Consider the following 14,773-nt stretch of genomic DNA (forward strand, 5'->3'; position numbering starts at 1 on the left):
ATTTAAATTCACAGTGTGTGAATTTAATATAAGGTGTAACGTAAATGTTAAAAAGCGTAACTTTCATCTATATGCGTAGCTATTTAGATACGTATTTACCTTGTCTCCTGTGTTTTAATATTTTTCAGACCAGTATAAAAGAAGGATTACTACTGAAGCAAACCAGTTCTTTTCAGAGGTGGAAAAAGCGTTATTTCAAACTTCGAGGTCGTACCCTTTACTATGCTAAGGATTCAAAGGTAATTCTATGCTATTAGTGTCTAATGCCATATACTTGTAACTCCAATCTTGTTTAGATTTATAAGTGCTATAATAATTATTTAATGATTTGTTAGTGATTGTTTTATTAAAAAACTGCTGTATATAAGATGTAGTGTGTTAAATTAACTTTAACTAAGGAAGATTGGTGATTTCTCTTGGTTTTTTTTAATGAAGTTTATGACAGTTACTTTAACCTTTTTGACTATTCAGACAAATAATAAATTCATCTTAAGGAGTTGTGTGGTGGTTTTGGTGGGTGGCTCTTAGGCAGTCAAATCTAACATTTAAAAAAAAAAAATAAAAATTGGATAATGCTCAGAAGTTATCCCTCAAACTGAATTCCATTAAAACTCTTCTACTCTGATGCCCATATTGCCGTTAAAGAGGTGGAAATGGTTATGTGAAATCAAGATAGGAAGATTTTCTGCCAAAACTGATATATAAGGGAAGAAGCTGTTTCCCATCAATTGAAATTTTTGGTGGGAAAATTGGGGGTGGGCAGAGGGGAATACTTGTCTTCTTTCCGAAAGGCATTTCCTCCCTCCCCCTCAGGGTCGGGACTGAGAGCATTTTGGCTTGTTGGGCTGGCTCAGATTGTGCTGCTCCATAGCGGTGGGCATTACTTTTCTTTACCCTGTGGGGTTGCAGTGACTCATGGGAGCTGTAGGTGAGGCGCTTCAGGTTTCTGTCATCTTCCATAGCCTGGTCTTCTCAATAAAACTGTTACTAAGGCATGGAGACCTCTCTTTCTAGAACTGTATGACTGTAATTGCATGGTGCACAGTTGTGTGGCTGTGATGAATCAAGGAAAACATCCTCTCTCCAGTGAGCGCAGCACTGAAGTACCTCTGTCATCACACTTCTCTGCACATGGTACTACCACGAACAGTTTATGTAAAGACTTAATAAACATGGCAGATAAGAGCTCTGAGAATGGCAACATCATCTGTGTCATAAAGATGAGAAAAGGAGGTGTAATGAGTAGGCAACTGTACAAATACTCTGTAACATTGAATCCAGACATGCTGAAACTCCCCCAGCATCGATTCTCCTTCCCATGGCATGGAAGAGGAAGAACATGGTATGGCTAAAAAAAGGGGGAGGCATTTTTGTTGGTCTTCCCTTCTGTGCTTCAAAACCCATCATGAGTTTCACAGAACCTAATGAATCCCTTGCCAGAGGCTGGGGTGTTTAAAGAAGACATACATTTCTCTTTCTGGAACATCAAACAAACATCAAACAAAGGAGTGGAAGGGATCTCTTCAGGCCCTTGAGCTTCGTTTTCTTGTATGGATACCGTATCATAGATTCCCCTTCATGAATTTAGAGTTCCATCCTAAAACTGATTAATTAATTTGTATTTCACTAAGTGTGAATCTTTTTCTTCTGACACCACATTTATGCTACACAGTAGACACCCCAAAGCTGCATCTATTTTAAAAAAAAAATCTTTAAAAGAGATTTTAAAGCAATATATATTTTTTGGAGCCACTTTTTTATGATCTCATGTACCACTTAGATAGCAAATAGGACTGTGTTTAGGGGTCAAATAGGAAGTTTTGTCACATCATCAGTGTTCTCTTATTTTTTCACCACTTTTTTTCTCTATTTTTATTTTCCAATTGGAATGGACACAAGGAAATGAAAACACAGACTGTAAGCATATCTGAAAGTGGACTCAGACTACATTTAATGTTTTTATGTTCTTTTCCATTCACAGTCTCTAATATTTGATGAAGTTGACCTGTCAGATGCCAGCGTAGCTGAATCGAGCACAAAAAATGTCAACAACAGCTTCACGGTATGGAACCATTATAATACTGGTCTTGAAAGCTGTGGATAGACTGTTACTAAGAAAATCAAGAATTCTCTCAATTGCTTCTTATTTTCCTCTGTTTGGAAATAAAATGTCCTTTATTTGGAAATGGTATAACGCATCAGAACAATATCACATCAGCTATTAATAATTTTGTTTCTGTGATTTTTTTTTAGCAGAAGTAAGAATGTTAGATAACAGTTGCTTCACAAGATGATGATACAAGGCATTAAAAATTTAGCAAGATTCAGTATTAGTACTTCGTTAGTACTTATTAGTACAGCTTGGTTTTTTGCTGTAGTTTGTCTTTGAGGTGACATGCTGAATTGATTCAAATGTAATTGTGTTATTGTTTTAATTTCTTATGATAACATTTTTGGTTTTCTGTCATATTGAAGTGTATTTTATTTTTTTCATTGCTGATCATAACCCTATATGTTTCCAAGTCATGTGGAAAAGCTGTCTTCACAGTTGTACCTTGATTCTGATACTGGTATAAGAAACAAAGCATGTTCATAAATCCCTATTTCTGTAACTTCACAAGTGTGTTTTACACACAGGTCTTGCCATTTATGGTTGTCCTGGTTTCGGCAGGGATAGAGTTAATTTCCTTCCTAGTAGCTGGTACAGTGCTGTGTTTTGGATTTAGGGTGAGAACAATGTTGATAACACACCGATGTTTTAGTTGTTGCTAAGTAGTGCTTACACTAGCCAAGGACTTTTCAGCTTCCCATGCTCTACCAACTGAGAAGGCTGGAGGTGCACAAGAAGCTGGGAGGGGGCACAGCCAGGACAGCTGACCCAAACTGGCCAAAGGGATATTCCGTACCATGTGACGTCATGCTCAGTATATAAAGCTGGGGGAAGAAGAAGGAAGGGGGGGACGTTTGGAGTGATGGCGTTTGTCTTCCCAAGTAACCGTTACGCGTGATGGAGCCCTGCTTTCCTGGAGATGGCTGAACACCTGCCTGCCGATGGGAAGCAGTGAATGAATTCCTTGTTTTGCTTTGCTTGTGTGCGCAGCTTTTGCTTTACCTATTAAACTGTCTTTTTCTCAACCCACGAGTTTTCTCACTTTTACCCTTCCGATTCTCTCCCCCATCCCACTGGGGGGGAGTGAGCGAGCGGCTGTGTGGTGCTTAGTTGCCGGCTGAGGTTAAACCACGACAATTGTTCAGCTGCTTTGTTGGAACTAAGTGATAACGTCTGATACAGTTCCTCTGCTGATTCTTAACCTCTGGAAAAGTAAATTTTTTGAACAAGAACTAGCTATGAGGAAGATTGTGGGTAAAGTTGTCCTTCTGAAGGTCTGGAGTTCTCCTGCTGACTGAAATGGCATCATTTTTCTTAACCTGCAAATCCCGTTATTCTCTGTTAAAATGCTGATTTTCCATTTTCCTGAGGATTTTAATTTCGCAGGTTGTCCATGTTACCAGTGTTGGTTGTTGTTCTCCAAGGCAGTCCAACGCAAGCCTCCTGAAAGCTTCATCAGGTCTTCCTTGCTGTGGTACCTGCCAGGCAGCTTCTGGAGTAGTCAGAGCACTTCAAAGACGTGTTCGCGTTGGACTGGACAGTCCAGTGTGTTATGTCAGTCTAAGTTTCTTTTGACTAAGAATGCAATTAAAAAGACTACTTTGACGGAAGGTCTCAGTCAAGGGGGTGGCTGTGTGAGGTACCAGCTTGCCGTTTGAAAAGGTTCTTGCTGTTGCTTAGAAGCTTTGCCTTGCTCCTGGCCAGAAGTAAAGCTGTCATGCAGGCATCAGGATAGCTGAGGAATAATGAGGCATACAAAGATGATGAGTTGAGGATCCCAGCAGTCATGACAGTCACCTACTGTTCAAGACAGGATATAAGGCTCAGCCTAAAGACCCAAATTTCCTGCACTGTAGCCTCCATTATGGGAAAAAGAAAATTAAGAAAACTCTAGCTATAATGTTACTACTGATCACTGAATCATGAAATACGACATTCGTCTAGAGATCTGGATAGACCAGAGAGCTGGGCAATCACCAACCGTATGAAATTTAACAAGAGCAAGTGCTGGATTCTCCACCTGGGACGGGGTAATCCTGGTTATACGTACAAACTGGGAGATGAGAGGCTGGAGAGCAGCCCCGTAGAAAGAGATCTGCGTGTTTGGGTTGATGGCACATTGAATATGAGTCAACAGTGTGCCCTGGCAGCCAAAAGGGCCAACTGTGTCCTGGGGTGCATCAAGCACAGCATAGCTAGCCAGTCGAGGGAGGTGATTGTCCCACTCTGCACTGGTGTGGCCCCACCTTGAGTACTGTGTGCAGTTTTGGGTGCCTCAATATAAGAAGGACATCAAACTATTAGAATGTGTCCAGAGGAGGGTGACCAAGATGGTGAAAGGTCTTAAGGGCAAGACTTAATGAGGAGCAGCTGCGGTCACTTGGCTTGTTCAGCTTGGAGAAGAGAAGGCTGAGGGGTGACCACATCGCAAGCTACAACTTCCTCAAGGGGGACAGCAGAGGGAGAGGTGCTGATCTCTCTCTGGTGACCAGCGATAGGACACGAGGGAATGGAATGAAGCTGCGCCAGGGGAAGTTCAGGTTGGAAGTTAGGAAAAGGTTCTTCACTGAGAGGGTGGTCGGTCACTGGAACAGGCTCCCCAGGGAAGCGGTCACGGCACCAAGCCTGTCAGAGTTCAAGGAGCGTCTGAATCACACTCTTAGTCATATGGTTTAGTTTTAGGTGGTCCTGTGAGGAGCAGGGAGTTGGACTCGATGATCCTTATGGGTCCCATCCAACTTAAGATATTCTGTGATTCTATGATCTTGGTGTAATTTTGTGTGAGGAAGAAGAGTGGCATGTTTTGGGGTTTTTTTCTTTCTTTTTTTCTTTTTTTTTTTCCTTACAATGTTTGGTGTTTTGGTATCCTTTATAATCCTTTAGGCCCACTCAGTATCTCATTCTTCACCAAAGGCATGTTTTGTATCTAGTATCAAGACTTCTGGGGAAGACAGTAATGCAAAAAGAAATCTCAGGGGCTACAGCTTTAACAGCTTTGGAGACACTATATATTTTCGTGTCCTGGGTAATTTAGGGCAAACAGTGTTTTCTCTAAGGAGTCTTCAAATTCATTTTGAAAAATCATTTGGATTTATAGCTCTCCTGGATTGAAGTGTCATCTGATTTGACTGTGAAATATGGTAATAGTCGTCATCTCGCTTAATCTTCTGGCTTCTTTCTTTGTGTTTGCCTAACCTAGTCTCCCAGCAACACAGCTCAGTGAAGTAAGACATCTCTGGCCTTGCCTGCACTGGTTTGGAGTCGGGCAGGGTGGGGTGGGTGGTTAGCTTTCCAGCAATAGTCCTTATAAATAAAAAGAAACATGTGTGTCTGCCTTTTTTCCCCTTCCATCTTAAAAAAGATAATCCAGCCTTTCTTAGAATTACTTATTTTTTCTCCTTTATGTTCTAAGTGCTCTGTTAGCATTCTCTTTGTTAAAAAAAGCAAATATTAAATCCTTAACTTTAGCTTTCTCTAATTAATGTACCCCTCTTGTTTCTTTGTCTCAATAGAGAATATTTTTAACACAAACTTATGTAGATGGGATATACACAAAATGACCATTTTTCCAGGAAAACACACCTTTAAAAATTTATATTTTTTTTTTCTTTTTGTTACAAATCCTTTTGTCATGTCACTTAAATCCCCCCCTCCCCTCAATCTCCTACCCCCAGCTTGTAGAAGCTACTGGTTTGCCTTCTTTTGCCCTTTCTAGTTTGTCTGTTTGGAGACAGAGGTGTGTGTGTCAAGATTTTCCATGCTCTTTTTTTGGATAAAACTCAAGTCCTAAAATTAGTCATAACACACAGATTTAAGGTTGAGTTTATTTGTAATGCGCATGCTTGCAGAATATTTTATGTAACTAAATATCAGTGTTTATGCACCAGAATTACTTTTCCTTTCTTCCTACAAACAAATTGAGGTTAACGGGAAAGTTGAGATAAATAAATATCTGCTAATTAAAATGAGGAGCTGCTAAACTTAAACCAGCTCATCTGTTTCAGTTTTTTCTTTATTGCTGATGATACTACTTTTCAATGAACAACCAACTCATTTCTAGCAACTAGTTCCTAGTGCACAAGCTTGCACTAGGGTGCCTTGTAATAGATTATAGGTGTTTTGTAGTTCTGAGCATCCTCATCTAGAGGCTCTTAAATAGAGGAAAAGGTGTCCCTTGACTTCAGAGTCGTTATATGAGACCCTCAAGGCCAGATTCTTCCTACTTGCTTGTTAGGTACCAGTCTCCTAAATCTGTGGGAAGAGAGAGAAGAGGTTCAAGAAGCCAATTCAACCCATCAAAGATGTGCATCACCCTCTCCATCAGCCACATCAGGAGCCCACAGAGGCTTTTGCTCACCCCATGCCTACAGTTCAGTGGCGTGGGTGGGCGCTGAGTCCTTGTAATGGTGTTGGGTACTCTGCTGAACGTTTTTTCCACAGCACTTTGCTTTGCCTCAGGGGGTGGTTTATGTTGTCTCAGCACAACCTGAGGAGTGTAGTTGCACAGCATGTCACCTCTTTGGGGAGACTTTGGGGATGAATCAGTCTCCCATCCTTATTGCATGCAAGCAGATGGGGCAGTGACCAATTCTGCTGAGAGCTGTAATTCCTTATGCGTTTTGGTTTGCAGGGATGGAAGATGGCTTGTTGATATCTCAAGTGCATTTAGAAAAATCTCTTTATTGTTCTCAGAACAAGACTTGAGACTGAATGAGGCTGAATAGTGCTCTCCAGCATGCAAGCATGGGCATGTGGAACATTGGTGGCATGCTTTTGTTCTAATAGGTATAAGGAATGGGATTTTTAAGTACTAAAATAATTCTTGAACAGGCATATTCAATTAACAAAGTTCCTCAGGGCAACAAAGGTGATTATGAATTGTGATTTAAACGGAGGTTTTGACAGGTTAGCTTTTGGCTTAGGTTTCTACCTCTGCCTTGCTTTTGATGATGAAGAACTGATGCATATTGTTGAGGAGAAAAATCTGTAGATGTTAACCATGCTGCCTTTCAGTTGTTGAGCCACGTGGATATATAGAATGCCCAGGGTTATAAATCTATCCTAGAGCCTCACATGAAATGCACAGGCATCGTGTGGCAGCAACTATATTTAATCCATCCAAACTGATGTTTGAAACATTTATTTAAGTTATGTTTTTTTGTGATAAATGTGATGGAAAATAATAATTTTAGGGTAGAATTACTGGCTTTGAGGCATTACTTCATATAGCTGGCTTTAGACATTTGATTTGGGTTAAGCAAATGCACCTAAGAATTACACAAAGCAACGGACACTCCATTTCTTACTATATGTATATTCAGAAAAGTGAAAATCCTGGCTAGATTGCATCTGAGAGTAACAGAGGAAATAATTTCACTGTTGTTCTGGAAGGTGCCCTGCAGGAATATGAGAATTAACGTGCTAGATGATACTCAGGATGGGGATTCAGCTTGCCCTAACTTCAGGGTGGGACTCAATGATGGGTTTATAGATCTCTAAATTTAGGTATCTAGGATAAAATTAGTAGTTCTTTAAAGTAGATTCCTGTTACTGCTCAATTTGGTATAAACTCCACTGATTATTAACTAATCCTCCCTTAGCTACTATAGGAGCTTTGTCATCCAGGGCACCTAAAATGTAGACCCCTGCTTTCAGCTTTCTGAATCAGGTGCTGAATCAAATGCTTTTTGTGGAATATTCATCTTCCAAAAGTGGTCATCTGCATGAAGCTGCATTAGACAGATCTGCTGTCCTGGAAAGCCTACTGCAATTCTTAGTAATTAGAAATTGGCTGGAAATGAGAGATTATATTCCAGCCAATAACACTGATTACTAGGATTCTGGGTATGCTTGCAAAAATGCCTAATATCATAAATTTTTGCTGATTTCTTGGTTTTAGTGCTTAGTTTAGATGCTGTAGACCATAGAGTCTAATTATTTATTCTGTGGAAAAGTACCTCCTTGGAGAACTCTTAATGTGCTGGGCTTTAATTAAGTATTCTCACCTAGTGTTATGAGGCAAAGGCAGCAGAAACCTATAAACTGTCTGTTCTGTATTTTATATTTTTTATTACCTCCTTTTGATTTGACTATTTTCCAAGGTAAATAATCTTTGTAAACATTTTTCTATACTCTTACCTATTCTTGCTGTTCTTCTGACTATTATTCTGCAGCACCATCTTGTAAGTGAAGTGACCAATTTGGCACTCAGGGAGCACAAGTCATGGATATTTGGGACTATTTTCTAAATTAATGCTCATTTACATTCCTTATGGATCCCACATTTTGTCTGTTTTCTGCAGCAGCAACGCATTATGCATTTTTTTATCCTCTGTAATGATACTAAGATCCTTTTCCTGTTAATTTGGAGCTGTCTGTAATTCATAAATACTTCTTCTATGCTTCTGTGTTTTTTCTCTGGTGTGTATTTCTTTGTTTTTACTAACACTGAACCTTTTGATGGTTGAGTCACCATCCCTGGAAGTATTTAAAAGACGAGTAGATGCGGCACTTAGGGACATGGTTTAGTGGGCATGGTGGTGTTGGGTTGACGGCTGGACTCGATGATCTTAGAGGTCTTTTCCAACCTCAATGATTCTACGATTCTATGATTTTCAAGTCACTGTACTGTCTGTTTAATACCTTGCTTGGCTCGCTCTGAAGTGCCTTGGTGATCAAGGGGGGGAACTAAGTAATCAAAATTTTGTGCTGTCTGTAAATTTTCCCGTATCGCTACTTTACACTTCTCTTCCAGTTTAAGAATTGCACCACAAAATTTTGTAAGAGAATAATAAGGTGCTTATTATCTATTAATCTTTTCCCATATTAAAAATTCCTATTATTCCTTCTTACTTTTTTTATGTCCCTTAGCTTTTCATTTCATCGCATGATGGGAATTAAAAAATAATTGGTCTTTTCAGTTCAATGACTTGAACTAAAAATAATTATGGGTCAACCTGATGTTTTAACTTTTTTGAACAGAAGTACTTAATTTAGTTCAAATTAAAGGGATTAAATTTTGGTGTAAAGTATTTTTTTCATATTATATAAAGAAAAAAACAAAACATGAATGGCATTTCATTAAAGTTAATCCCTGAATGTAATTTTGTCACAAAAAGTTAAAGGTTTTTTTTCTCCAATTTCCACTTTTTTGGTCAGACTTATCAGTTCACTTTGACCTGAAAGCAGAGGGTTCTGCTTAGTATGTTTTTAAACAAAAAAATCTTTATCCAGTTGTCTGCGATTTCCTTGATATTCTGTAAATTTGGATAGATTTTGAAAAACTAAACATTTATATCTGCTGATTTTCCTTTGACCCATTATTTTGAGATGGTTAGGTATTTTTATAGGTTAGTGAAGCCAAATACTCCATTGGAGCAACTGTGCTTCAACTGTGGTTAAAATTTATATTGTTTTCTTCCAGTTTATATTGTTTTCTTCCAGAACTCTGATTACCCTATTTCCTATCCATATTTCTGAATGTACCGTATCCTGCGTCTTGGCTGGGGTTGTAAAGTTTACTGGCATATAATTTATGTGGAACCAGCTTAAAGCATAAACCAATTCTTTTCATGTTCGAATCCTCCTGTACAGCCGCTGTTTTTAATGGGAGGTTGCCCAGTTGTACTGGAAACTCAATTCTTGCGATTCGTCGGAATTTCAAGTTGAATATTACAACTGGGCCTGAGGGTGTATTGCTTTTTAGCAGTTTATTTCAGCCCTGCTGCTTCTGACATCAGTCAGCTCTCTGCTCATTGTTGAGATTAGCTGCTTCTAATCGATTTTAGAAAATTAACTTTTAATATTCACGATGGGCTTGGAAAACAGACTGCATTGCCAGACTTTTGCAGTATGTTGGAGAGATAGTGTTAATTTCTTAGGCTTGGACATATTTTGCTTACTTTCTTGCCACCCAGATTTTTTCGGAGTTGTTATTGAGACTTTTCTTCAGGGACTACGAGAACTTAAGGGAATGTGAGAACTGCTTAACCTTCCCCAAGCTACATCAAGAGGAAATGAGAAGAGCCTTTTCCCAAAGGAGTTTAAAATCTTTCATCTTTGGGTTTGGGCACTTGAGTCTTCTGTCTTTTTGAATGTCAGAGACAAAGAGAGATCGTCCCAAAGTTGGAATAATTATCCCAATACTGTTTTTTTCCGATTTAAATAATCTAACATCAATTCAGTTTTATTACTGGCTCTTGATTTGCCCAAAGTTCAGGGTCTTGAGCTGTATTTAAGTGCAGAAAAGCTTATGGGTGCCAGTGGAGGTATTTCTCTGATGCTGTCCCGCTTGTTTACAAAATGCAATTTACTGCAGTTTGGTCTCAGCGGACATCAGGAGATGGTTTCTTTACTCATAGCCTCAAGCCTCTTTCAGACACTATTCTACCTCAGTCTGTTTTTTTCCGAGGGCCACTCACCTAAAGGTTGCACGGACCTTTTCTGGGCTTTCTGCTGCTTCGCTTTCATCGTCTTTCTTATTTCTGTAGTTTGGTGAAATCATCTTGCTACTCCTGTGTTGGGAGACACCTGGGATCATGGGGTCAGCAACCATCTTCACAAGGCTTTGGCTTGTTCCAGGTGTGGGGTGGTTTCCCCTGGTTTCAGCTATTGCTAAGCAAGCTTTTTTCACTGCCTTGTTCTTAGCCTGGATGATTAAACTTTCTGGTTTGCTCTGTAGGAAAACTCTGGAGCACAGCTATCTGCATTTTTTTTTCTTTGTGAAAAATGTATTTTGAGTAAATTTCTACATATAGTTTCTGCTGATGTTCCCTTGAAGGGAGACACTCTTGCTTGACTTCTCCCTTTAATAAACCACAGGGACACGAAAGGAATGGATTTGTGTTTGGAAACATGTTTCTGTTTCTTGATGAATTTACATAAACCAAATTTCAAATAGTTTACACATTAAATTTACTTAACTGGACACAGTCTTGTGTGAACACTCTTTAGTCTGCATGAACGTCTGCTATAGGTGTATCTTAACTCAATTGCATACTAATTTCAGTAATAATAATAACAACAACAACAACAACAACAACAATAATAATAATAATAATGATGATGATGATGATGATGATGACGATAATATCCAGATATGGATAATGAGCTTACGTTAGTATTATGAAATTATTTGTGTGAAGGAAAACAAAAGAAGTATCAGTGAAGTGCTCTGTACTGTGTGTGGTGCTATCTTTAGGATTCCTCTCAGCAGACTTTACATCAGATTTATCCTTCAAATGTGCAATAATTTCCTGAGTTTGGATACACTTTGAAATTTCCTTTGCATTCCAGTTGAGTGTTAACATTGCTAAGAGTATATAGTGATGATGGTGGGAGTTCAGACACATTTGTAGATGTCTTTACTTAAAGTGCCTTCCTCTCTGAGCTGAATATCACTCCCAGGAACATTGCATTTTAAATTTTGCCTTTGGTGTTATCAGAAGGGTCAGTGCGTGGCACTGTTTCAAGATGGGGGAATGGCATATCCAGACGTTCCCCGTGCCCCGTTTGCAGTCTAGCACAGGGCTGACAGAGGTCCTGGAGTGACATCCATGAAGATCTCGGGGCCTCTTGTTATCTCTGGGAGGTAGAATATGGCTGGAAACAGCTCAAGTTCCTGTGCTGGCCTCACCAGCGTGACTCAGCTTTGCACGGGTAACTTAACTCTTGGGATGGATTTAGTTTTTCCCTAGTTGTGAACTATCTGCTGCTTCATACAGATGCTGATTAGCCTCTAAATGACGAAGGCTTTTTGATGCTCCCAGCCTGAGCAATACCCAAACCACAGAAAGAGAGGGGAAGTGCTTTGTATTCCATTTTGTTCAATTTTCCACTCAGGGTTTTCTTTTTTTTTTTTTCTTCTTCTATATTCAGGCAGCTTAGAAACAGAACAAAACTGAAATAGCAAATTAATATGCTGAGGAAAAAAAAAATTAGACAAAAGCAATTAGTGTGCACTTGTGATGCACTTAGGTTTTTTTCCTCCATTTAGCATTTGCTCATTTTCCCCCGCCCTCTGACAGTGACAAAAAAATGTAATGAAGCTGAGAGCTCTTTGGGTAGCTTTGGGTGTGACTTTCAAGTTTTAAGCTCCTTATCTCGGACTTGATGCGCTGTCTCCCTTTCCCTAGAGTGTCTGGAGACATTGAAGCTTTAAGTTTCATTATGAAAAAGCAATAAAGTATTTCAGCTGTGAGGCTAAAATCCATAGATAAATCACTTGGGATTGAGCTATTACAAGAAAGCTGAACACTTTTCAGAAGAGGGAGACAAGGGGATGCTTAAAAATGTGACCATTCTGGGCTATATTGTACATTTTGGTTCTAGTTACATTTGCCTGGAGCTTGTTTTCTACAGATTTTGAGCTTAAGCAGAAATTTTTCAAGAATAGCTCACAGAAAATGTCTCTTTTACTTCCTTTAGTTTTCTAACAGTTTCTTTAATTTGTGAAACACAATAAGATTTGCATAGAAGTAAATGTATTAAAACCATATTTTATTTCCTTGTCTGAACTCATGGTACAGCACCGGTGAAGCAGTTGGGGTGTTTGGAGAACAAGCACTGAGGATTGTCAGATTTCATTCTTCCTGCAGTTTTACACTTACCTATTCTCTGACATTTCTTTCTCTTCTTGCTTTAAAAGTGGTTAAAATACCTGGAGAAACCTTAAAAAGTATCCCTTAGTGCAGTTCCTGTATACCAAATAATTTTATAAACAAAGCCATTGGTGTAAACTTTGAATAAATTTCCTGCTTCTAGTGAACAAGGATCCCTGGCTTCAAGCAGCTGGATGACGTTTAAACAGGCATCTGCTATTACAGATGAAAAAATAGTCACGTGCTGTTTTATTTTGTATAACTGCACCTAATGCCATTAAATATATAACTAAATGTTTTCCTTTAAGCACAGAAGCCATCCCATCTGATAGACGTGTAATGAGCTGGTGAAGCCGGAGCTAAGGGCACAGCAGTGCAAAGTAATGTGCTTAACAAATATTTATGTAAGGACTTTAAAGAAACGTGCAGGCCTTGAACTATATATAGCAGTTTCCAGTTTACAATTATAAGAATGGTTTATTGTTTTTGCTATATTTAAATACTGATTTAAGATAAATTTCTAATTCTTCAGTCCAAATTCATGAAACTTTCCTACCCTGCTTCTTGTCACTGTCTCATTTTAAAGTTATAATTCTGAAGGAATAATATTTTTCTGTTAGCAGTTGGTTGACATTGGATACATGAGGTCAAATTTGGGGAACTGTAGATTTCTGACAAAGTGACCTTTGCTGGATACTTTTTGCATCTGTTTTACAGTTCGAGGCTGGACATGTCGTAACTGGATTACTTGATTTACCTGGATTCTGTTTTCACAGAATCACAGAGTGATTTGGGAGTTGGAAGGGACCTCTGAAGGTCATCTGGTCCAACCCCACTACTGAAGCAGGGCCACCTAGAGCAGGCTGCCCAGGACCATATCCAGACAGCTTTTCAATATCTCCAAGGATGGAGACTCCACAATTGCGTTGAGCAACCTGTGCCAGCACTTGGTTACCCTCACGATAAAAAAGTGTTTCCTGATGTTCAGCCTCCTGTGTTTCAGTTTGTGCCCGTTGCCTCTTAGCTTGTCACTGGGCACCACTGGAAAGAGCCTGGCTCCGTCCTCTGCACCCTCCCTTCAGGTATTTACCTATATAAATAAGATCCCCCTGAGCCTTCTCTTCTCCAGGCTAAACAGTCCCAGCTCTCTCAGCCTCTCCTCATATGTCAGATGCTCCAGTCCCCTTCATCATCCTTGTGTCCCTTTCCTGGACTATGTCGAGTATGTCCATGTTTCCCTTGTACTGAGGAGCCCAGAACTGGACACAGTACTCCAGGTGTGGCCTCACCAGTGCTGAGTGAAGGAAGGATGACCTCCCTAGACCTGCTGGCAGCACTCCTTCTAATGCAGCCCAGGGTACCATTTGTCTTATTTGCCACAAGGGCACGTAGCTGGCTCATGTTCAATTTGTTGTCCAACAGGACCCCCAGGTCCTTTTCTGCCAAGCTGCTTTCCAGCTGGGTGGCCCCCGGCATACACTGATGCCTGGGGTTGCTCCTCCCCAGGTGCCGGACTTTGGACTTCTCCTTGTTGAACTTCATGAGGTTCCTCTCAGCTTGTTTCTCCAATCTGTCGAGGTCTCCTGGATGGCAGCACAGCCCTCTGGCATATCAACCACTCCTCCCAGTTTTGTGTCATCAGCAAACTTGCTGAGGGTACACTCTGCCCCATCATCCAGATCATTAATGAAGATGTTAAACAGGACTGGCACAGTATTAACTACACTGCTAGTTACTGGCCTCCAACTAGACTTTGTGTCACTGATCACCGCCCTCTGGGCCCAGCCATTCAGCCAGTTTTCAGTTTTCAGTTTTCAGTCTACCTCACTGTCTGCTCATCCAGCCCATACTTCATCAGCTTCTCTATGAGGATCTTAAGGGATAGTCCTGAAAGCCTTACTGAAGGCAAGGTGGACGATATCCACCTTCGTCTCTTCATCCACCAAGCCAGTCACTTCATCATAGGTTATCAGGTTCGTCAAGCATGACTTCCCCTTGGGTGAATCCATGCTGACTACTCCCGATCACTTTCTTGTCCTTCATGTGCCTGGATCTATTCTGGGAG

General features: G+C 40.0%; 1 protein-coding gene across 2 annotated transcripts in view; it reads left to right on the forward strand.

The window, feature by feature from the left end:
- Positions 1-14,773, forward strand: part of DGKH (diacylglycerol kinase eta) — a 171,789-nt gene that overhangs the window by 86,795 nt on the left and 70,221 nt on the right. For both annotated transcript variants that reach the window (XM_076363380.1, XM_076363390.1), the window contains exons 3-4: positions 129-239; positions 1,982-2,062. In XM_076363380.1, the coding sequence (XP_076219495.1) occupies positions 129-239; positions 1,982-2,062 (192 nt within the window). The remainder of the gene's footprint in view (positions 1-128; positions 240-1,981; positions 2,063-14,773) is intronic.

This window comes from Aptenodytes patagonicus, chromosome 1, assembly GCF_965638725.1.
Source record: "Aptenodytes patagonicus chromosome 1, bAptPat1.pri.cur, whole genome shotgun sequence".
In the NCBI taxonomy this organism is placed as follows: domain Eukaryota; kingdom Metazoa; phylum Chordata; class Aves; order Sphenisciformes; family Spheniscidae; genus Aptenodytes; species Aptenodytes patagonicus.